At 49.4% G+C, this 23001-nt stretch overlaps 1 protein-coding gene across 2 annotated transcripts; it reads left to right on the top strand.

Annotated features, from left to right (window-relative positions):
- Positions 1 to 3608: 3608 nt before the first annotated feature.
- SLAMF8 (SLAM family member 8) lies at positions 3609 to 14388 on the top strand. 2 transcript variants are annotated; one of them, XM_055363348.2, is made up of 5 exons: positions 3609 to 3826; positions 6756 to 7082; positions 9783 to 10088; positions 10169 to 10276; positions 13982 to 14388. In XM_055363348.2, the coding sequence occupies exons 1-5, from the start codon at positions 3787 to 3789 to the stop codon at positions 14167 to 14169; spliced, it is 969 nt and encodes a 322-aa protein (XP_055219323.1). In that variant the 5' UTR covers positions 3609 to 3786; the 3' UTR covers positions 14170 to 14388. The 2 variants fall into 2 exon arrangements, with proteins under 2 accessions (XP_055219323.1, XP_018875690.3); XM_019020145.4 differs by having other exon boundaries at positions 12081 to 14388.
- The last annotated feature ends 8613 nt before the right edge of the window (positions 14389 to 23001 follow it).

The following is a 23001-nucleotide window of genomic DNA, read 5'->3' as shown; positions in this document are numbered from 1 at the left end:
GCCCAGAGGCCTCCCCACTCCCTAGTAACACCTTCCTCTTTGGCTCCCACCTTTGGCTCCCGAAAAGCCTGCTGAATGCCCGCTCCTTCTGCCGGTTGCTTTGCCTCTGCCTCCTTTCCTGCCTGGCTCCCCTTCTCTCCCAGCTCCTCAGGCACCCCACCTTTCTTTCCCTTCTCCATCTCTCCTCCTGGGAGAAGTGTGGCCCCATTCTGCCCCCAGGCACAAAGCTTCACCCAAATTCCACCCCACCCTGGATCTCCACACCAAGCGGCTCAGGGTTAATGGTCGAGTTCAGGAAGCTTATGTGGCCTTGGTCAACACCTGCTCCCTCACCCCCAGCCCGAAGTGAAGGTGGGCTAATGGTGAGTGCAGGCTGTTCCACATGGCAGATGGAGCTACTATGCCTGCCTCGGTGACCAACGCAGCAGATGCAGCCGAGAAGGGCCCCAGGGAGTGGAGTCGCAGCACCGGCTGCCAGCTGCTCTCTTAATTAAGGAATGTGGGGAGTGGCCCCTTTGAACTCACCAGCTAATTTACTTCTGTGCACTCCCCTCTGTGGCTGGGTAATTAATATGGTGTGAACCAGTGATTAGCAAGTAGAGAGAACCTGCCTGCCGCAGACTTAACCCTTCCCTGCATCTGGGAAGAATCGCTGCCTTCTTAGTTCGTCTTTCTCCAGTGGTCACATGGGCAGAGAGTTTTTCCCTTTGGGGAGGTGGGATATTTTTCAGTCTCCACTCAACCTCCTCCTACCCCCTTTCTCAGCTTCCCCAAAACTCCCCTCGAGGAAAAGGGCTTCGGGTGGGGGAAGGGCTGCAATTCATTCCTTTGCTTGGATGGACCACTGTGGGTGACCAGCTCTGAGGAGTGGGAATGTAACTGCCCGCTGTCTTCTCCAAAGGAATTCAGGATCTGGTTCCACGTTGACCCCATACCTGCATCCCACAGCCCTCCCACTCCTAGGCTTTGACATTTTAGAATCATTCAATTCAATCCAACAGATGCGTGGAGGGCTTTGCCTCATCGAAAGCCTGTCCTTGGCAATATACAGGGTGCAGAAATGAAGGAGATCCCTCCCCTCATGGAGCTCCCAGTCTGGGAGCAGAGAGTCAGAACAGGGGACTGCCCAGCCTGAAACATGCCTTTATCTGATTTACCCAGGTTTCCCCACTTCCCTCTCCCTGGCCATTTAGTAGCAATAGTTAGTATTTGAGTGCTAACTGCACCCGACCCCAAGTTAAACCTTCACATGTGTTCATTGGCAGTACTAAGAGGTAGGTATTGTTATTGATCCCCATTTCACAGATGAGGATACTGAAGCACAGGGAAGTTACTTGGCTCAAGGTTTCACAGCCAAGATTTGAACTCAAGAAGTCCGAATCATGCTTGAGTTCTGAACTCCTACCTTCATCTGATTGTATTCTTAAGTCTCACCTCAAACACCACCCCCTCCACAGAGCCCTCCCCAGACCCCCACCTGCCCTGGCAGGGTCAAAGGTGTCCTCCGGCTCTCACAGCCTCCAGGGCACACATCTGACATTGTTCTTGCTACACTGGTTATAATTATTGGTTTATATATCCCATCTTCTGTGAACTCCTTAAGGTCAGGGGCTAAGCCTTTCATCTCTGTGTCCCTAGGTCCTGGCACCTAAGTAGATGCTCAATAAATGCCTGATGAATGAATGACGGAATTGGCAATGGAGTCGTAAATGAGTTCCCTCCCTTGCCCTCTCCACCCCCATGACAGGCAGCTTCCCAGTTCTGCCCTTTTCTCGGTACTCTAGACATTTCCTTCATATGCAGTCCCTTCTCCTTCTCACAGGACCATCACAACAGACAACAGCTGTTGTTCAGTTCCCTGGCCCCTTTGTTCTCTCCAACCTGCCCTTCCTGCTGTCCTCCCACTCCTACTTAAAACATGCAACAGCCCCTCTCTTCAAGCAACACTTCCGGAGCGGTCCCCCCGTCCACCAGCCACAGACTCACGCTGAGTGGGGTGCTTGTTACAACCACAGATTCCTGGGCCCTAGCTCACCCTGATGGCATCCTGAGAATCCAAGTGCTGAACACAGTTGAGAGCCACTAGTCTCCAGAAGAACTTAACCCAGTTTTCAAGGCCTCCACAATCTGCCCCCAACCTCCTTTTCCATTCTTCCCACCCAGCCCTAAAGAACTCCTGTCTGCTGTCCCTTGTCCTCTGTGGAGCCTACTTCGTATTTTCCCACAGCCACATCCCTGCATGCTCTGCTCTCCCCTCCTGCCCAGAGCCCACCCCCAACCTCTGGCTCTCTCCTTTCCTCATATTATCTAAACCATGCCCATCTTCAAGGCACAGCTCAAATTCCACCTTCTCAAGAAGCATCCCCTGCCCAGATCCATGAAACCCTCTTTCCCACCCACTTCTGAGGGCTGACTACCTGTTTGCACAAAGTGGTGTCTGTCTGCAGATAAGCCTTCACTTTCCTTGGTGTACCTATCTCTACATTTTGGTTGTGAGTACCTGGAGGGCAAACACCTTATCCCAAAATCCTCCTGCTCACCACCCACCCCCACCCCATCCTGTATGCCTAGTTCTTGGCTGAGTCCAAAGCTCAGTGTCCAGTTTGATTGACAGGTGAGAGGCTGTGAAGGACCAGATACGATGAGCCACACTCCAGACTAGCAGGAATTTTCCTCAGGGGCAACACGTCCTCTAAAAACCTTCACTGGCAAGAAACCAAGAAACTTGAAGTGAGAAGAGAAACAGGATGAGGAGGGGGTAACTGTGGCAAAATAGACCAGACTTCAAAGGTTGAGGTTCAAGTTCCAGCTCTGCCTCTCTGTGAGCTCTGCAAGGGGCCTAACCTCACTCTGCTTTTCACATTTTCCCATTTCTAACCAGGTAACAAGATGATCCTCTCAGAGGAGAGTTGCAAGGCTTACATAAAGCCAGATGTGTAGCCATGTCTAGAATGTACTCACTCACTTAACAAATACTCATGAAACATCTGTAATGTGCCAAGCACTGAGGGCAACACAGAAAGGAACAAAAGACGGGCTAAACAGCCTGTGAAGACCAGAAAACTGTCATCAACAACACAGCAAGAGTAAAGAGGGAGGAGTGGGCATCCACAGGGCACAAGGAGAGGGCCTCTCACCTGCCTGTGGTCAGGAAGCCTGGAAGGATGTCCTCGCCGACTGCACAGCCATGTTCTGTTTGCAAGGATAGAGGGAGCAGCATGCCTAGTCGGGGTGGTGGGGAAAGTACAACACAGGCAAGTGTGAAATCAGTAGTTCTGAGAAGGAGGCCTTCTGGTTTGGGATGGCTGGAGGGCAGAATGACTGTGGGCGACCAGCCTGGAGAAGAAGGCCTGACTCAGGAGGGCCTGAATGCAGAGCAGATTTAGTCCTCATCCTCAGGTCCACGGGAGGCCACAGAAGGATTTTAAGCTAGAATGAGGAGGACAGATAGCAGTGAGGCAGGCTGAGATGCAGGAAGGCCAGCGAGATCCAGCAAGGAGGATGTGGCTTGTGTGGGGGCTGTTGTCGCCATGTGTTAGCCAACCATGTGCATGTGAAAGAGGCTGACTTACAGGAATCTGCTCCTGTAAGCCCAGAGAGGCCCAGGGACAACTTCCACTTTATTCTGGATGTTTTCACTTTTGGGACATCCTGTTCTGAGTCAAGATTCCTCCTTCTGAACATGGGACTTTCCAGAAGGACCACAGCTCCTCCTGTGCATCCACTCGGCCTGGGAGGTTCTGGATTTTGGTTGTCGAGGGAGTTTGCCTGCCTCTCCAGAGAAAGATGGTCATGAGGCCCCTGTGGAGTCTGCTTCTCTGGGAAGGTAAGTGGGGCAGGCAGATAGCCTGTCCTCGGAGAGCTGAAGGCCCCTCCCCAGCTGCCTATGCCAGACGTCTGGGCAGGGCTCCCTCGACCCGGGTGAGAACCCAGAAGCTGAGGGTGGGTAGGAAAGACTAGAACAAGCTCTTGGGCAACATTTTAAGCTAGGCAGATATAAAGAGATGCAGGGTCCTGGGAGGGAGGAGGCAGCTTGAGGGGTATTCTTATCTGTGAGACATGAGCTGTTTTGTGGCCCAGGGCAGTAAAAACGGAGCAAGTGGGTGATACTGCTGGTTTGGAGAGAAAGTCGGCTGTGAGAATGGTGAGGACCCGGCAGTGTTAGCACGCAGAAACTCTACAGAGTTTGAGGAGAGTAGCAGAGGGCAGGGTAGAGCAGGGTTCCCCACAATCAGCAGAGTGTGTTTTCAACAGCCTGTGGGGGAGCTGAGGTCCCTCCCTACAGGCCTTTATAAGGGGAGGCAAGTACTAAGTAGGGATGAGAGAGGCTAAATATGGCCCACGTGGACTTGGGGGTGGCCGATGGTGGTGTGATGTTGGGATGGCTGATACACGGGGTCTCCTCCACACCGGGCGATCCCTCTATCCATCTGATGCCTGAGTTCCCTTCCTTGGTCAACAAGCAGCCAACATGACATGGGTCAGCACTGCCGGGCCATGGATGAGGGTTTATGGGGTGCAGCAAAGATTAAGATGACATTGTTTACATCAGAGGCTCATAGGGACTTTAGGTTGCTTTGTCTCATCTCCTTGCCTGGGTTCCTGGCCCTGAGAGCTCCAAAGCCTGCAGATTTCTTCAACATTTCTAAACATGTGCAGGAAATCACACCTTAACCTCAAAAAAGGCCTTGGTCTGTTTGGTGAGACAAAAATAATTTGCTTTTTTTTTTTTTTTTTTTTTTTTTTTGAGACGGAGTCTTGCTCTGTCACCCAGGCTGGAATGTAATGGCGCATCTCAGCTCACTGTAACCTCTGCCTCCTGGGTTCAAGCGATTCTCCTGTCTCAGCCTCCCGAGTAGCTGGGATTACAGGTCCCTGCCACTAAACCCGGCTAATGTTTGTATTTTTAGTAGAGACAGGGTTTCATCATGTTGACCAGGCTGGTCTCAAACTCCTGACCTCAAGTGATCCGCCCTCCTCAGCCTCCCAAAGTGCTGGAATTACAGGCGTGAGCCACCACACCCAGCCCAAAAATAATTTTTCAAACAGCCCTTAATGATAAAAGATCTGTGTGACTGACCTGGTACAGACCCCTTATTTTTCAGTGGTACTGAAGCCTGGGCGGGGTGATGTGTGGAAGGGCACACAGCTGATCTGTGGCAGCACCAGGAGGAGCAGGTAGAAGCTAGGTCTTGGCTGACATCCAGTGCAATTCTCTTTGTGTGTTACATTCCTGTTCTGCATTAACACTGAAGTCATCTCCAGTGTGAGAGGAGGCTGTTGGGCCTGGAGGACAGTGAGGCAGAGGAGGGACTGGAATTATCATGGCCGACTGAGCAACTATCCAGATCATGTCTCATTGAACAAACCTTCATCACCTCTTATTCTTCCCTACACCCTGTGCCAATGACAGGCACAGGGTCAGTCCTCAGCAGGGTAGGTCGTTTATTCAATACCATTTACTAGGCTTCTCCCACAGTCTGTTCCTAAACAGTGGTGGGCACTGGAAGCAAACGATGGGGAGAAAGAGCTCACGGTCTAGTGGGAGATGCTGACTCATAAACAGGCAATAATAATAGAGGGATAAGGGTAGTCAGCATGGTGACCCCAGGCCACTGTGAGAACACAAGAGAGAATATGTAACCTCTCTTGGTTACATTACCTATGAGGCATAGGGGAGGTCAGAGGAGGCAGTGATGCTACAAGAGTGGGCAGAAATTAGTCAGCAAAGGAGTCAGGGGGGCACTTCAAGGAGAAGTGTCTCCCATACATGTCTGACTCAAATACAGTCCCCCAAAACAGCATCTTGCTTTCTCACCTCCTGTCTGTTTCTCCTCCTGTTCTGGATCACAGAGAATAACATCCAGTGGATCCCAAGGACCTGGGAGCCGTCCTCGACTCCTTTTTCTCCTTCACTCCCCAGAGTTAATCTGTTACCAAATCCTACTGATTACACACCATCTTCATGTTTCTCAATTCCTCCCACTTCTTCCCATCCCGGTTGCTCCCTTCCTCAATTCAAGTTGCCATCGCTTCTCCACTGGACTAACGTGAACAGCCTAAGTCCTGCCCACCTCCAGTGCATTCTCCACATCCCTGCTGGAGTGATCTTTCCAACCATGCATCTAATCCTGTTATGCTCCTGCTTAAAACCTACCTGAGACCCCCCATTGCTCTACAGATAAAGCCCAAACTCCAGTATTGCTTTCAGGTCTCTGCATGATCTGACTCCCACCAACTCTGCAGTGTAATTTCCTACTCCTCACACAGAGAACTACTCTCAGTTCCCCTGGGCACCAACTCTCCCCCTCCAGGCCTTTGTCAGTACTGTGCCCTCTGCCGGTGACACTTCCCTATCCTGCTCCAGGCCGCCCTCGGCTTGGCCTGGCTGATTCCCATTCCTCTTCAAGGCTAAGCTTAACAATTTGTTTTCTGAGCCCGTCAAGGCTGGGTGAGGTCCCTTGTCACCCTACCTGTGTTCTCCCAGGGCATCTCATTTTTCCCTTCATGGTACTTAACAGAATTCATTTTTGATTTCTTGAATGTCTGGCTTCCTCTGTAAGCTCCATGAATGCAGAGACTGGGGTTATCTTCTATATGTTTTATCCCCGGTGCCTGGCACAGTGCACCCTCAACTTGAGTGGAGGGAATGTCAGTGGAGGGGCCCCAATTCACCCCATAGCAGCTCAGATGCATGCAAAAGAAGGATGAGGAGTGTGGGGCAGGCAGAGTGACCAGGGGCTCTGTTCTTTCAGCCCTACTTCCAATTACAGTTACTGGTGCCCAAGTGCTGAGCAAAGTCGGGGGCTCGGTGCTGCTGGTGGCAGCGCGTCCCCCTGGCTTCCAAGTCCGTGAGGCTATCTGGCGATCTCTCTGGCCTTCAGAAGAGCTCCTGGCCACGTTTTTCCGAGGCTCCCTGGAGACTCTGTACCACTCCCGCTTCCTGGGCCGAGCCCAGCTACACAGCAACCTCAGCCTGGAGCTCGGGCCACTGGAGTCTGGAGACAGCGGCAACTTCTCCGTGTTGATGGTGGACACAAGGGGCCAGCCCTGGACCCAGACCCTCCAGCTCAAGGTGTACGGTGAGTGTGTCTGACACTGGCTGCCTGGCCCTCTTCCCCCGCAAAGCACCAGACGAGCATCCTGAGTCATAGCAGCCAGGGAGAGCTGGGTTCCAGAAAGCTCTGGTCTCTGACCATGTTGCTGACTCAGGGAACAGCTGCTCCCTGGCAGTCACGTCTAAGAAAATTCCTCCTGGCTGCAGCAGCCAGGCTTTGCCATTTCACAGTGCTTGCCTGAACTCTAGCTCAGTCTTTTCTTGGCTCAGTGGCCTTGGACACAATGCTTAGCCTCCCTGGCCTTCACCTTTCTCCTTTGTAAATGGGCATTGTAATATTACCATGTAGAGTACCCACAGGATGAAATGCAGTGGCATTTGCAGTGGCATCCAGGACAGAGCCTGGCCTGTGCTTCCTCAGTTCTAAAGGATCATCATAGACTATAAGATGTGCCACTAGTCTATGTGGTCTATGTAGTCTATGTAGACACATAGTCTATGTAGACTATGTGCCATTAGTCTAAAGGGAAAAAAATGATGTACCATACTAAACTATGACATAATGGGTTTATTTAAAAATCAAATTATAATGAAACTGTAATTAAAAGTATAGAATTTACACATTTCTTAAAAGGGCTTCTTAGATCTTAACTATATATGATTCATGGGTTCTCTCAGTCATTCATCATTGCAAAACAAACCATCCCAAAACTTACTGACTGAAAACAACAACGATGTTTACTTCTCATAATTCCGTGGGTTGGCAGGCCCAGCTGGGTGCGACTTCTGCTTCACATGGGTCTGCAGAGCCATTCGCACAGCTACATTCAGCACCTCAGTTGGCTGCATGGACTGGGGGCTGCGTGGGCCTTGTTTCCCAACAACTCCACCTCCACCTCCACCACAGCCACCTCCACCACCTTCATCATTTGTCTTCTGGTCAAGAAAGAGTGGCTTTCAGCTCTCATTTATCTACCTAATGGGTTAGAAAAGCGGCATGGGTGACCCTAAATCACTGCTTCAGTAAAACCTTAGAAATTTAGATACAGTGGAAGAGGGGGGAGTCCAGATTTAAGAATGGAAAGCAGAGGTAGCAGCTGGGAAGAGGGTAGCCATGAGGGAGATAAAGGTTGTAAGCAAATTGGGGAGATGTCTTGAATCCCCCCGAGACAGCTAACTGGCTGTCCTTGGGCGAGCCACTCAGGGTGCCGATGCAATTGCAAGGTGCCTTTCTGGATGCATGCAGCCCTGAGCCTCGTCTTGGCAAGCAGAGTGCTGGCTGGATTTCAGCACTCCCCACCCCCTGCCACCTGTTACCCTGTGACCCCCTTAGCCCAATGTCCTTGTGTAGTGAATAACCTACCCCACCATACAGGCAGCCCTGGAGCCCCTCCTCTGATCTGAGTCTCAGCTGCCGCACATGTGAAATGAGGACATTGAATGTGATAATACATGCAGCACCCACACCACTAAGCTCTAAAATGCCTTGTTCTCAGCAGCTGAATTACAGATTTTAAGGAAATTGCTGTTTTATTGCTTCCAAATACATAGCGTGATTAGAACTAATTGCACGAAGCTGCCAAGCAGCCATCCTTAGGAGTTCTGCTTTGACAATAGATAAGAACAATTTGAATTAGCAGATCAGTTACTAGAAATGTCAATGGGTGTTTCTACTGTGCTTGATCGTGTTTGGAAGCAGCTTGTCCTCTTAAGTGATGTAAATATCCCCCCTGTAATCTTTGTTTATACTATTAGTGTGCCCAGCAAATCATTTCTCTTTCATATCACAAATCCCACCAGACTGAACTGGCATTAACGAGGTTTTTCTCTGCTTGACTTTGGAATGCTGTCAGAGACTGAGCCCTCCTGTTGTCACCAGAATGCTCTCCCACTGGCCTCATTTCCACTGAGACTCAGGATTTACTCATCAACCTGTATGGAAAGGGGAATCCGTGGAATAGGACACCAGGATATCAGTTTGTTCAGTGACCAGATATCGAGCACCCACTATTTGCCAGCACTAGAGAGCTAAGGTTACTAAGCTAACAAGACAGAGCCCCCACCTCTGGGCCCCTCCTTCACAGCATTTTGCACCCTCATAATTATTTAATTAATTATTCATAATCATTTTGTCAGTATTTGTCTTTCTCACCAAACTGTAAGCTCCAGAAGGCTAGGAATGTGTTTGTTTTCTTGCCTGACTTAATAAATGCTTGTCATCTCTTGTTGACTGACTGACATATTGTGAGAGAAATACTACAAAAAGAGATAGAGTGCTTGGAGAGCTCAGAGCCATGCCTGGGAAGGCTTCACAGTCAAGGCATTAAGCAATGTGTTCAAGCTGGGCCTTGAAGGATGGGTAGAAGTTTTCCAGGAGGACAAGAAGGGAAAGGCATCTGTGTGCGCAGATGAATTATGTGAAAGCATGAAAGATATTCAAGAGCATGACATGTTTGGGAAAACTGCAAATTAATTAGGATGAGCAGGGAGAAGCAACAGGAGGTACAGCTGGAGAGATGGGCATGAATCATTTCCTGAAAGGTTTTGAATATCAAGCTAAGGAATTCAGCTTCTGTCCTGTGGGCAGTGGAAAGGCAGACAAGATTTTGGAACAAGAGAGGCCTAGTCAGAGGTGGCATCTAACCCTGGGTAGATCCCAGAGCCAGAGATGTGGGCCCTGCCCAGCATCCCTGAGACCCATACCAACTGTACTTTTCTTTCCCAGATGCAGTGCCCAGGCCCGTGGTACAAGTGTTCATTGCTGTAGGAGGGGATTCTCAGCCCTCCAAGACCTGCCAGGTTTTCTTGTCCTGTTGGGCCCCCAACGTCAGCGAAATAACCTATAGCTGGCGACGGGAGACAACCATGGACTTTGGTATGGAACTACACAGCCTCTTCACAGACGGACAGGTGCTGAGCATTTCCCTGGGACCAGGAGACAGAGATGTGGCCTATTCCTGCATTGTCTCCAACCCTGTCAGCTGGGACTTGGCCACAGTCACGCCCTGGGATAGCTGTCATCATGAGGCAGGTATGCTAAGGGCCAGCAGTCAATGGTTGAGAGCTTATGAAACATCAAGTCCACCTCTAACCCCACCCCTCCATGTTCAGCACCAGGGAAGGCCTCCTACAAAGATGTGCTGCTGGTGGTGGTGCCTGTCTCGCTGCTCCTGATGCTGGTTACTTTCTTCTCTGCCTGGCACTGGTGCCCCTGCTCAGGTAGGAGTCCTGTAGGTGCAGGAGGTAGGTGGAGGAGGTGGAGTTCCTGGGGAGAAGGGGGTCTTGGACCTCCTCCTATTTAGGCTTCAGATGGTCTGCCCCTTCTTACCTCTCCCACCTCATCTCTTGGCCTTCTCTAGCTCATATCTTGGTTTACAACCAGACTCAACTACTTGAAGTTTCTTATGTGGTTCTCCAAATGAACTGTTCTCTCACATCCATCTGCAGACCTTTGTACATTGTATTCCCTCTGCCTGGAACACACTTTCCATGATTTCCCACCCAGCCTCCCCCCTTCATGTGGCTATCTCATACTCAGTCGTCAAGGTGTGCTTGCTCCAGAAAGCCTTCCCTGATCGCCCCAGTACTCAGGCTGATTAACGTCATTTCTTCAATCTCCATTGCTTACCCCAATCAGAGAACTACTTACATTTACTTCCCCACTGAATTCTGAGCCCTTAAAAGGAGGATGCTGGGTCAACACTGGGCATGTCAGTGGTTCCCAGAACACAACTGTTCCTGAAACATAGCTGGTATCGACAAACATTGTTGAGTGGGAGTCTAAATGACTCCCAACCCCTTCTTGCCTGAGATTTCTACAAAATGGCTCCCTAAGATAAGCTACTCCCTGGCCAGTGGCTGATAGGGTTGCCTTCTTGAGAAGAGGAAGGAAGGGGAAACTCCGAGATCAGACCAGGTTCTAAGCTCTACATACAGCTCAGTCCCTTCCTCTGCCGCAGGATGCCCTGCCCCTGAAAGAACTACCCGACTGACCAGGGCTCCGTGGTCATTTCCATGCCAGGCTGTCGGAGCTGGCTTGTCCCAAGGTGGAGAAAGGGAGTCAGCAAGGAGGAGGCACGGAGCCCTCATTATGGTGGGTGTGTCCCAGAAGGCAGGGTCTGGGTCCAGCCTCTAAGCATGGGGACAGGCAGTGCTGATTCCTGTTCATTCTCTCCAGAAGAGAGAAGGGCAAGAGGGATCAGCTGAGGCTGTACTCCACCTGAAGGCCCCATCTGCTGTGGGAGGGTATGGCCCTGGCCCCTGGCCCCTGCCCCAAGAGTCCCCAGGATTTGTGATAAGAAAGTGGAAGTCAGGAAAAGAGCAGGGAAAAAATAGCTTTGAGATATAATTCACATAGCATACAATTCACCTATTTAAAATATACAATCCAATGCCTTTTAGTGTATTCGCAGAGTTGTGCATCCACCTCCACAACCAATTTTAAAACATTTCCATTACCTCCCCCAAAACCCCATAACCCCTTAGCCATCACCTCCCAAATCCCCCATTCCTCCCACAGCACTAGTCTGCTTTCTGCCTCTATGCTTTTGTCTTTCCTGGACATTTCATATAAATAGAACTATACACTATGTGGCCCTTTGGCCAGGCTTTTTTCACTTAGTGTCATGTCCTCAAGGCTCATAAAATGGCATCTTTGGCCACTGAGAAGGGACCCAACAACCTGGGATAGTAGAAAGCTCCACGCAGGGAGTCCAGAAGCTGGTTCTGGCTCTGCCTCATGGCTTCTGTCCAGTGATTTAACTGGGTCCACCACAGTCCTAACTTTCCATACCTTCTACAATTAAATGTATGGCATAGTTGCAGGCCAAGGTTAGATACTAGGAAGAATTTCCTATTCTTGAAGAGCCTCCCTTTCCAGGGTATTGGAAGACCAGGAGAAATGTTCCTTTACCTAAGGCGACCTTGGGCTAACACACTGAGGATTCAGAGGCCTGCGGGCAGGCCAAGGATTCCAAGACTCCAAACACTGGAGGGGTAACTTTCTTTCTGATGTCCTTACCAGGGAAAAAGAAAAAGGATGTCCGTGCTGACAGAGTGGGTCCAGAGACAGAGAACCCCCTTGTGCAGGATCTGCCATAAAGGACAATATGAACTGATGCCTGGACTATCAGTAACCCCACTGCACAGGCACACGATGCTCTGGGACATAACTGGTGCCTGGAAATCACCATGGTCCTCATATCTCCCATGGGAATCCTGTCCTGCCTCGAAGGAGCAGCCTGGGCAGCCATCACACCACGAGGACAGGAAGCACCAGCACGTTTCACACCTCCCCCTTCCCTCTCCCATCTTCTCATATCCTGGCTCTTCTCTGGGCAAGATGAGCCAAGCAGAACATTCCATCCAGGACACTGGAAGTTCTCCAGGATCCAGATCCATGGGGACATTAATAGTCCAAGGCATTCCCTCCCCCACCACTATTCATAAAGTATTAACCAACTGGCACCAAGGAATTGCCTCCAGCCTGAGTCCTAGGCTCTAAAAGATATTACATATTTGAACTAATAGAGGAACTCTGAGTCACCCATGCCAGCATCAGCTTCAGCCCCAGACCCTGCAGTTTGAGATCTGATGCTTCCTGAGGGCCAAGGCATTGCTGTAAGAAAAGGTCTAGAAATAGGTGAAAGTGAGAGGTGGGGGACAGGGGTTTCTCTTTCTGGCTTAAGGACTTTCAGGTAATCAGAGTGCATGGGCCCTCAAAGGTAAATTGCAGTTGTAGATACCGAGGATGGTTGACAACCCATGGTTGAGATGGGCACCGTTTTGCAGGAAACACCATATTAATAGACATCCTCACCATCTCCATCCGCTCTCACGCCTCCTGCAGGATCTGGGAGTGAGGGTGGAGAGTCTTTCCTCATGCTCCAGCACAGTGGCTGGGAAAAGAAATACTGAATTTGCCCCAGCCAACAGGACGTTCTTGCACAACTTCAAGAAAAGCAGCTCAGCTCAGGATGAGTCTTCCTGCCTGAAACTGAGAGAGTGAAGAACCATAAAACGCTATGCAGAAGGAACATTATGGAGAGAAAGGGTACTGAGGCACTCTAGAATCTGCCACATTCATTTTCAAATGCAAATGCAGAAGACTTACCTTAGTTCAAGGGGAGGGGACAAAGACCCCACAGCCCAACAGCAGGACTGTAGAGGTCACTCTGACTCCGTCAAACTTTTTATTGTGGCCATCTTAGGAAAATACATCCTGCCCCTGAATGATTCTGTCTAGAAAAGCTCTGGAGTATTGATCACTACTGGAAAAACACTTAAGGAGCTAAACTTACCTTCGGGGATTATTAGCTGATAAGGTTCACAGTTTCTCTCACCCAAGTGTAACTGGATTTTTTCTGGGGCCTCACTCCAGTCTTGATAACAGCGAGGAAAGAGGTATTGAAGAAACAGCGGTGGGTTTGAAGTACTATTTTCCCAGGGTGGCTTCAATCTCCCCACCTAGGATGTCAGCCCTGTCCAAGGACCTTCCCTCTTCTCCCCAGTTCCTGGGCAATCACTTCACCTTGGACAAAGGATCAGCACAGCTGGCCTCCAGATCCACATCACCACTCTTCCACTCGATTGTTCCCAGATCCTCCCTGCCTGGCCTGCTCAGAGGTTCCCTGTTGGTAACCTGGCTTTATCAAATTCTCATCTCTTTCCCACACCCACTTCTCTCCTATCACCTTCCCCCAAGATTACCTGAACAGGGTCCATGGCTACTCAACCTGTCAGCTTGCACCATCCCCACCTGCCACCTACAGTCAGGCCACATGCCTGGTCACTGAATCATGCAAAACTGGCCTCAGTCCCTAAAAATGATGTGGAAAGGAAAGCCCAGGATCTGGCAATGAGCCCTGGTGGGTTTGTGGGGAAAAAATACACAGCACTCCCCACCTTTCTTCTGTTCATCTCCAGGGCCCCACCTCAGATCAAAGCAGCTCTGGATGAGATGGGACCTGCAGCTCTCCCTCCACAAGGTGACTCTTAGCAACCTCATTTCGACAGTGGTTTGTAGTGTGGTGCACCAGGGCCTTGTTGAACAGATCCACACTGCTCTAATAAAGTTCCCATCCTTAACGACTCACTGTCAACTAGTGGACTAATTAACCCTCCACCAAAAAAACACAAAGTGCTTCTGTGAGACCAATTTTGTGCTAATAAGCATTGAGACTGATGCTTTATAAGTCACACCACAACAAATATTGATTGAGGGCGCTGCATGTGCTGGGTACATTTCTTGGCACTTGGGAATCAGTAGTCAAGTAAAACCCTTGCCTTTGAGAGTTTATGGTCTGGATAATATAAATAAACAAGTAAGCATATGTCAGATGTTGTTAGTTTCTGTTAAAGATAAGGCAGAGTAAAGGGCTAGAGAACAATCTGTTGGGGAGACAGGGTGTGTCTTAGATAAAGCAATCAGATGACACCCTCAATGGGGTGACATTTGAACAGAGGCCCAGTGAAGTGGAGGAGTGAGCGTGCAGTGACAGAGTGTTCCAGACAAAGAGACCAGAAAATGCAACGGCCCTAAAATGGCAGCATGGTTGGTGTTTGCAAAGAAGAGAGTGGAGGCCAGAGGGGCTGGATCCAAACAGGGGAGAGAGAGGGGAAGGACAAGAGTACAGAGAGAAGGCCTGGGGCCACATCATATGGGACTTCGTCGGAATGCCCCTTTGTTGGAGTTACAATGACAGAAAGAACCCCTCGAGAGTCCAGATATCAGACTCCTCCCAGAACACCCTCTACCTCATTGCTCCAGGATGCTTGTGGTCAGGTGAGAGCCCTCTCCAGATCTTCTTTTGCTTTTCCTCGTTTTCACTTTATTTTCCTTGAGCAATAGTTTTTGCATCTGTTCTCCTGTACAAAAGACAAATACAAGAGCTGCTAGGGCAAAGGGCTCATGAAACATGATATCAGAGAGAATAGGAAAGGGGAATAGCAAAAGAAAAGGGTTAGAGGGGACATTTTTCTCATCAATGGAGACATGAACATTCAGTGCCTCATTTTTTAAAAAACTGCTGCATGAGCTGAGATTGTGCCACTGCACTTCAGCCTGGGCAACAGAGCGAGACTCCGTCTCAATTAAAAAAAAAAAAACTGCTGCAAACGTTAATGACACCTGTAGCAAATCTTTCTTCCATGTGTATTAAGAACTAGCACCTGTTCAGTTAATCACTCTTGGTTACTTACTGATCTTCAGAGGAAGCATCATCTCCTTCCAGATTTGGCTTCATGGCTACCTGCATCTGTTCTGCATGCAGCCTGAAGGAAGGGCCTCTAAAATGACAAAAAAATAACTATCCCTAGATCTAGGAAAGTTGTAGTGGCTGCCTCCCCTTGGGCTGTGCCTTAGTCAACATTATCTGCCAGGAGAGGCAGGCTGAGCACACGGGTAAGTAGTGGGGAGACTCCCACAGCATGACTAGTCCAGGTCCAGGTCTCGAAGCCACACTTCCAGGAAGACACTGAAAAACTGGAGTGTCTGGAAGAGAATGACCAGAATGGTGAAAAGTCTAAAAACCTTACCATATGAGAAATGATTACAGAAACTGGTTATGTTGGGCCTAGAACAAAACACTCGCAGGAGCATAGGTTCTCAAATATTTGAAGGGTTATCACATAAGCCCAGACCGTGTAACTGGGGCCAATGGAGCATATCACTAAAAGGCAGATATTGACTCATATGAATAATAGGATCTTAAAGCTGGAAGGAAATCTGTGGTTACTCAGTTCAAGTTTTTTTATTTCTCATGTGGAAACTGAAATCCAAAGAGAATGTTACTCCTCTGAAATTACATAATTAGTGGCACAGTCAGAATTACCTTTAGATTATCTAAATCAGTCCAGTCCCTTCTACTGCACCACACTACCAAGGAAGAATGTTCTGACAAATGGAAAAATCCAAATATGAAGTAAACTGTTTCAATGAATCTGCTTAAGCAGAAACCATCTCAGAGCACTACTTTAGAAGATTTAAAAATAACAGGAAAACACTTATATCAGTCAGGGTTCTTTGGAGGCAAGCAACAGAAACCAACTCTGGTTTTAACTAAAGTAAAAGAGGAAATGTATTAGAAAGATGTGAGTAACTCAGAGAACCAAGGAAAATGTTGACCGAGCCTCAGAAAAGACAAAGCCAGGTAGCCTTGAGGATGCAGGTCTCGGGGCCTCCGAGAATAGTTCTGTTCTGTTTTCTCTTCCCCAGTTGCTCACTGAAGATTCAACTCCCCACCAACAGAGCCTGATTGGCCTATTTGAGGCCAAGGGCCCTCCTCTTTGATGGGGTGGGGAGGAGCTGTAGAACATCTTGTCAGAAGCATTAACTGGGTTAACAAAATAAAGTACAAAGCAAAGTTTGAACAGGTATCTGTAGAACAGGAAATGCACCCATCCATTCATTCAGTAAGCACTTACTATGCACCTACTACGTGTCAGCACCAACTGGGATACAGGAATTACTAAATAGTAGCATCACAAGCCCTGCCCTCAAAGAGCTCACAGACTGGTAAGAAAGCAGTGTGTCAACAAAGGATTCCAGTGAGTTCACAGGCACACAGCCCCTAGCATGAGCTCAAAGGCACCTCCTGGCCTGTAAGACCTCGGTCCCCAAAGACAGCCAGTCAGGTCCCCACGGGAAATGGTAAAAGGAGAAAGCATTGCCTGGAAATAAAACTTCAGCTGGCAGGAACTGAAGACAGCATGGTATGGTGGTGTCCTGGGGCAGGCTTTCCCACAGCAGCATCACACTTTTGTTTAACTGTGTTCCCTGAACACCGGGACATCTCATGCTGGTAGCTTGTCTTCAGGTTTCCCTTGAGATGGTACAGAAAAGGGAGAGCCACTCACAAGGGCTAGGGACTGGTTCCATCCTCCTGGTGGTGGTTAGGGTGGTCCTGGCTGGGACGCCTGGACTGAGATGCTGATACTGTCTCATCTGCCAGCCCACCCTGTTGGTCTTCAAGCCTGTACCCACTGGCTGGACCTGCTTAGACTCCTCAGGAGTCTTCCAAAGTCAGGTAAAGCCATTTAAACTCTGTCTAACCAGAGAGAAAATGAAGAGGTCGGAGCTCTGTCTGCTGGCTGACCCACTCAACCATATGCCCACCTGCAGTTAACCACTCAACCATATGCCCACCTTCAGTTGGCTTAACTGCAGGAGCTCAGAGCTCCAGCATACTCACTGCAGTCCTGCTCCCAGACCAGGGAGCCACTACCCCCGCTCCCACCCCCCAGCAAAGCAGACACAACCAGTTGGTAGCCTGGACCTCTCTCTTCCCTGCTCAGAAATACCCTGGGATCCCTCCTGCCCCTCATTGATAACAACCTGACAGCCTAACAGTCCCAGAAAATCCCTAACAATCCACAGACACCCAGGGTGCTGGATGCCTCCTGAGCACTGAGCACAGATCCCCACACATAGGGATGCCTCCGCATGAGGACATGAGAGAGGCAGATGGCGGAAGGACTGACCACAGGCCTGGCCACTCCCAGCAGAAGGACAAGAAGTGCAGGGGAAGGCCTGAGCCTCTTGGCTTACCTGTTGTCCTGAGGCCTGGGCATTCAGGAGAAGGTAGAGCTCTCATCCATGCACTTACCTGAGGGAAGTCTACACCAGAGGCCAGAGTCACCAGCCAGAGCCTCAGCCAGCTCCAGCCAGCTGCTAATGGAGCATTTATTCTTCTGGAGGCTGCGTCTAGAAAGGACAAGCCTAACAGGATGCCTGTCGGTCTATTCCCTACCTGATTACCCCAGGAAGCCACGAGCACAGACAATATCACCCCTACACCAAGGCAAGAAGGTTGCTGCCCTGGTCTGTACTACAGAAAGGCAGCTCTGGCTCTCCTCCATAGGCAAGGAGACAATGGTGCATTCACCTGTAGCTCCCTCTCCCCCTTTTAGATCACACTTCAGAAATACAGATGGGAATTCTGAAGACGGACTAAAATGCCTACCTGTACCCTGGGTCTGAAGATAGCTGAGGGGCAGTTTATGGACAAGGTGTGGAGGAAGCCCAGGATGTGCACAGCTGTGGGCACAAGGCTCTTCACAGTGTGGGCTGGAGCTGCAGGTGAGAAGAGAAAGGATCTGATTTAAGGCCTGGGCAAGGGAGCCAGTTCTTCCTATTCTGGGAGTTCTGGTATGAAACCCCAAAGAGTCCAAGATTTCTGAATCCAAACCTGGCCTTCCAGGTCATTGTGAAGGTATATTTGTCAAGCTAGGAGAATAGAACATATTTTACGAAATAATGTGTTAGCTCAACTTATAATTACAAATGTTATGGGTGGGCCTCAATATGCGGACCCCTCCCCCTGGACTTTTTCCATCATAATTCCCTCCCACCCCCTGAAACTGACACCTCCCCCATGACTAAGAGCAAACCCCCAGCTCTCGCTGCAGCTCAGAAGGAGCACAGCAGTGTGGGTCTGGAGTCACACTCAGGACAGCGGGCTCTGATTTCCTGGAGAACTGATTCGCAGGTCCACAGCACTCATTCTCTCAGCACGTCTTTAGTGAGTACCCACTCCATGCCAGACACACTAGGAATAGAGCTGTGGGCATGACAGGCGAGTCTCTGCATTCATGAATCTTGCAGACTTGTCAGGCAGAGACAGACACTGTACAAGTATACACAAATGTTTAATTAAAACTGTGCTAATCTCTATAGAAGAAAATAGCTGAAAACCAAGAGCCAGAATAACAAGGGATCAAAATATAGCTGGCGGGAGTACAGAGGGAAGGGCCTCCCTGAGGAAGGAGAGTCAAGCTGAGGCCAGTAGGGAGAGGAGGAGTCAGCAAAGCAGAGTGGAGGAGCTGCCATGCTGGGAATGAGCATCCATGAAAGCCCTTCCAGAAAGATCTCTGCCTGTGTAAGCATCTGAGGGAAGGTCCCCAGGGCCAGAGGGCAATGAGCAGGAGGGACTCTGGGAGGAGAGGACGGCAGAGGTCAGATCATGCAGGGTCTGATAGGACATGGAGAAATTTAAAAGTTAATTATAAATGTAAAAGCAGACCACTGAAGAGCTTTAAGACAGGAAATGACATGATCAGACTCACATTTTAAAAGATCACGCTGGCAGCTGCGTGGAGAATGGATTGAAGGTGCCGAGATTGAAGGCAGGAAAATGAAGTTATTGCAGGAATCCTAGGAAAAAACCATCATAGCTTGGAATGAAGGTGGGGAGAGAGACGGAGAGAAGTGGATGGCTTCAGTGCATATTTAGGAGCTAGAAGAGAATAGACAAGACTTAGTATCCTTGGTTGAGGGAGGGGTCAAGGATGACACCGAGGTCTCTGACATGAGTAACCAGGCAGATGGAGGTACCATTTACCAAACCTGGAAATACAGAAAGAGTTAGTTTTGGATGGGCGTGGTGGCTCACACCTGTAACCCCAGCACTTTGGGAGGCCGAGGCGGGTGGATAACCTGAGGTCAGGAGTTCAAGACCAGCCTGACCAACCTGGAGAAACCCCATCTCTACTAAAAATACAAAATTAGCCATGCATGGTGGCACACGCCTGTAATCCCAGCTACTTGGGAGGTTGAGGCAGGAGAATCACTTGAACCCAGGAGGCAGAGGTTGTGTTGAGCCAAGATCACGCCATTGCACTCCAGCCTGGGCAACAAGAGTGAAACTCCATCTCAAAAAAAAAAGAAAGAATTAGTTTTAGGGTGAAGTCAGAAGTTAATTGGTCCTTAATTATCAGGGAAGAGGGGCTTTAAAAGGAACAAATTCTTGGAGGCTGAGCAATATATTGGGTTGAATCATATGAAAATTTCATTTTTTAAGTGTAAAAATAGTCAAATACAGGTAATTTCATATGATTCAATCTAACAATTTAAATGTAAGATGACTTGAGGAAGAAAAGTCATCTCTTCTGCTGCCCTGACTCCACCTCCTATAAGGACAACTGGGACATGCCTGTAACCTAGTAAATGTCGGCAGAGCTCCTTCAACATGAACCTGGGCATGGAGGGACTGCAAGACAAGAGGGCCTCCCACAGCACTCTCAGCCCACACTGGTCGGGGGCCGTGGTGTCCTGGTCAGCTTCTCTACCACCTGGACTGAATCCTGCCTGCCCAGCTCCAGAAAGTCCTGAAACATTCAGGAGCCAAGGTTCAGAATGGCAGGGAGTGATGGAACTGCCTCAGCAACCATGGAGAACTGTCCTTGACCCCAACCCCTCTGAATCCAACCCACCTCATGCCTAGTCCTGCAGCATTCAGAGCCCCATATAGATTGTGGAGGTGAGGCCCCTGATGCTGTCTGAGGAGCCTTTCCAAGCAACAGGGGCAGTGACTTGGCCAGGCAGGCATGGTCAGACACAGAAGGGCAGTGCATCAGTCATTCCAAAGTTGCTGGCTTCATAGATACCGTGATTGTCCCTATGCCCACCCCTGCAGGGGAGCATAGCAGCTAGAAGACTTCTTTCCCTCTCAGCCAACCTGGGCCCTCAGAGGCCTTAAGATGGAGATGACTCAGCTATTGGCAGCCCCAGCTCAGCACCCTCGATTCCAGACAGACTCGGCTCTTCTCTGTCCCTTGCACCTGACATATTCATGTAATCTGCCCCTTTAACCAGGCTTCCCCCTCTGCCTCCCAGCTGTGAATATCCTTCTTTATCCATCTTGGTCTCCAGCCAACACTTCCAGGCTCAGCCCCAGGCACTCCTCCTCTCAGAAGCCTTTCCCTCAAGTGGTCTCATAGCATCAACTCTCCCAGCTTTTCATGAGCCTGAATCAACAGTTGTGTGCATTGTTCTTTAATTTTTCTAAATGAGATTAATCATCTCACTTGGAAGGCTCCATGTTCCTAGAAGGATCAGGTTTAACACACAGTCCTACTGGTGACACTCAGTAAGCACATCGCCAAAACACACTTTTTAACGAAGTGGTTAACTCAGAGGGTGGGGAACATGCAGCTAGACAAAATGGGCATTCTCTAGATATCTCCTCCACTGAGGAAGGCAAAACTCTCAGGCCAAGAGATTCCACGTCTGCATCTCCTCTTCCAGGCAGTATAATCAGTCGGCTGGGTTCAGACAAACTTCTGCACCTCTTAGGGACCTCTTAGCCACCCGGGAGGAGATAGGCAGCTCCTTACTAAAGTCTCACCTCCTGGAGATGGGGGTTAGCTCTTCCTGCTGCAGTTTGCCTGTCTCCTCCATCCCCTTTCTTTCTTGGAAACAATATTTATTGAGTGTGTGCCATATGCCTGGCACTTTTTAGGAGCTTAAGTACATTAGTGAATAAAGCAGACAAAGACCCTTGCCTTGTGCCCCTCCTTGTGGAGCTTGCAGTGTGGGGAAAGGCAAGGACAAGTCAATTAGCAATCGTCGTAACAAATAAATGTTATAGCATGTTGGAAGAGGATAAGTGCTACAGATTAAAGGGAAAAAAGCAGTGTAGGAGGGGGGGATAAGGGCGATGAGGAGCGCAGGCAGGTGGGTGCTGCAATCTTAAACGAGGTGGTCATGGTAGACATCACTAAGAGGGAGAAAACTGAGCAAAGATTTGAAGGACGTGAGAATTAAGTCATTGGGAAATCCAGAGGAGAGCCATTCTGGGCAAAGAGAACAGCCAGAACAAGAACCCTAAGGTGTTCAAGAAACAATGAAGAGCCAGTGATGCTCAGGGGAGACAGCCAGGAAGAAGAGTGATCAATTAGGTCAGAGAGGTGACATGGATGGCCTGGGGCACTAGTGTAAGGAACTCGATCTTGGGAAGCCATTTCAGGGGTTTGAGCAGAAGAATGATTTAACTATTCCTCTGGCTTCTCTGCTGAGAATGAACTGAAGGTGGGAGAGAGGAAGCAGGGAAATCAGTCAGGACACTGCTGCCGTAACCCAGGCAAGAGATGAAGGTGGCTGTGAGCTGGAAGGTAACAGGAAAGAAGGGTTTGCTTCTGGATTTGCACTGAAGACAAAGCCAACAGATACAATCACGGTATCTATGAAGCCAGCAACTTTGGAATGACTGATGCACTGCCCTTCTATGTCTGACCATGCCTGCCTGGCCAAGTCACTGCCCCTGTTGCTTGGAAAGGCTCCTCAGACAGCATCAGGGGCCTCACCTCCACAATCTATATGGGGCTCTGAATGCTGCAGGACTAGGCATGAGGTGGGTTGGATTCAGAGGGGTTGGGGTCAAGGACAGTTCTCCATGGTTGCTGAGGCAGTTCCATCACTCCCTGCCATTCTGAACCTTGGCTCCTGAATGTTTCAGGACTTTCTGGAGCTGGGCAGGCAGGATTCAGTCCAGGTGGTAGAGAAGCTGACCAGGACACCACGGCCCCCGACCAGTGTGGGCTGAGAGTGCTGTGGGAGGCCCTCTTGTCTTGCAGTCCCTCCATGCCCAGGTTCATGTTGAAGGAGCTCTGCCGACATTTACTAGGTTACAGGCATGTCCCAGTTGTCCTTATAGGAGGTGGAGTCAGGGCAGCAGAAGAGATGACTTTTCTTCCTCAAGTCATCTTACATTTAAATTGTTAGATTGAATCATATGAAATTACCTGTATTTGACTATTTTTACACTTAAAAAATGAAATGTTCATATGATTCAACCCAATATATTGCTCAGCCTCGTGACCCAGTGGATGTGGTGGGGGAGTGGTGAGAGAGAAAAAGGAGTTAAACAAGGACGGAGTCTCCATCAGCTGAGACAGGGAAGACAATAGGTGGGGTAGAGGCAGTATGTGGGACATGCTACATTTGAGACATCTGTTAAACATCTAAGCAGGTATGTGAGTGTGGAATGCAGCAGAGAGGGCTGGCCTGGCTGTATAAATTTTGGGTATTATTGGCATGCAGGTCTTAGGTGAACAGGTAGAGAGGTGGTGGGGGACTGGGGAGGAGATTATTCCCATCCTCATTCCTCACTTTCTCAGACTGTGTGCTACAGTCTCGGAACGGCTAATGTTTATTGAAAAGACAGAAG

The sequence above is a fragment of the Gorilla gorilla genome, chromosome 1 (genome assembly GCF_029281585.2).
Source record: "Gorilla gorilla gorilla isolate KB3781 chromosome 1, NHGRI_mGorGor1-v2.1_pri, whole genome shotgun sequence".
In the NCBI taxonomy this organism is placed as follows: domain Eukaryota; kingdom Metazoa; phylum Chordata; class Mammalia; order Primates; family Hominidae; genus Gorilla; species Gorilla gorilla.
The sequence above is the reverse complement of the archived record's forward strand: the minus strand, read 5'-3'. Positions and strand labels throughout refer to the sequence as shown.

Coding starts and splice junctions, on each gene's coding strand:
- SLAMF8 (XM_055363348.2), top strand. CDS start 3,787: ATGGTCATGAGGCCCCTGTGGAGTCTGCTTCTCTGGGAAG. Junction 3,827..6,755: donor GAGTCTGCTTCTCTGGGAAG/GTAAGTGGGGCA, acceptor CTGTTCTTTCAG/CCCTACTTCCAATTACAGTT. Junction 10,277..13,981: donor GCACTGGTGCCCCTGCTCAG/GTAGGAGTCCTG, acceptor GTTCATCTCCAG/GGCCCCACCTCAGATCAAAG.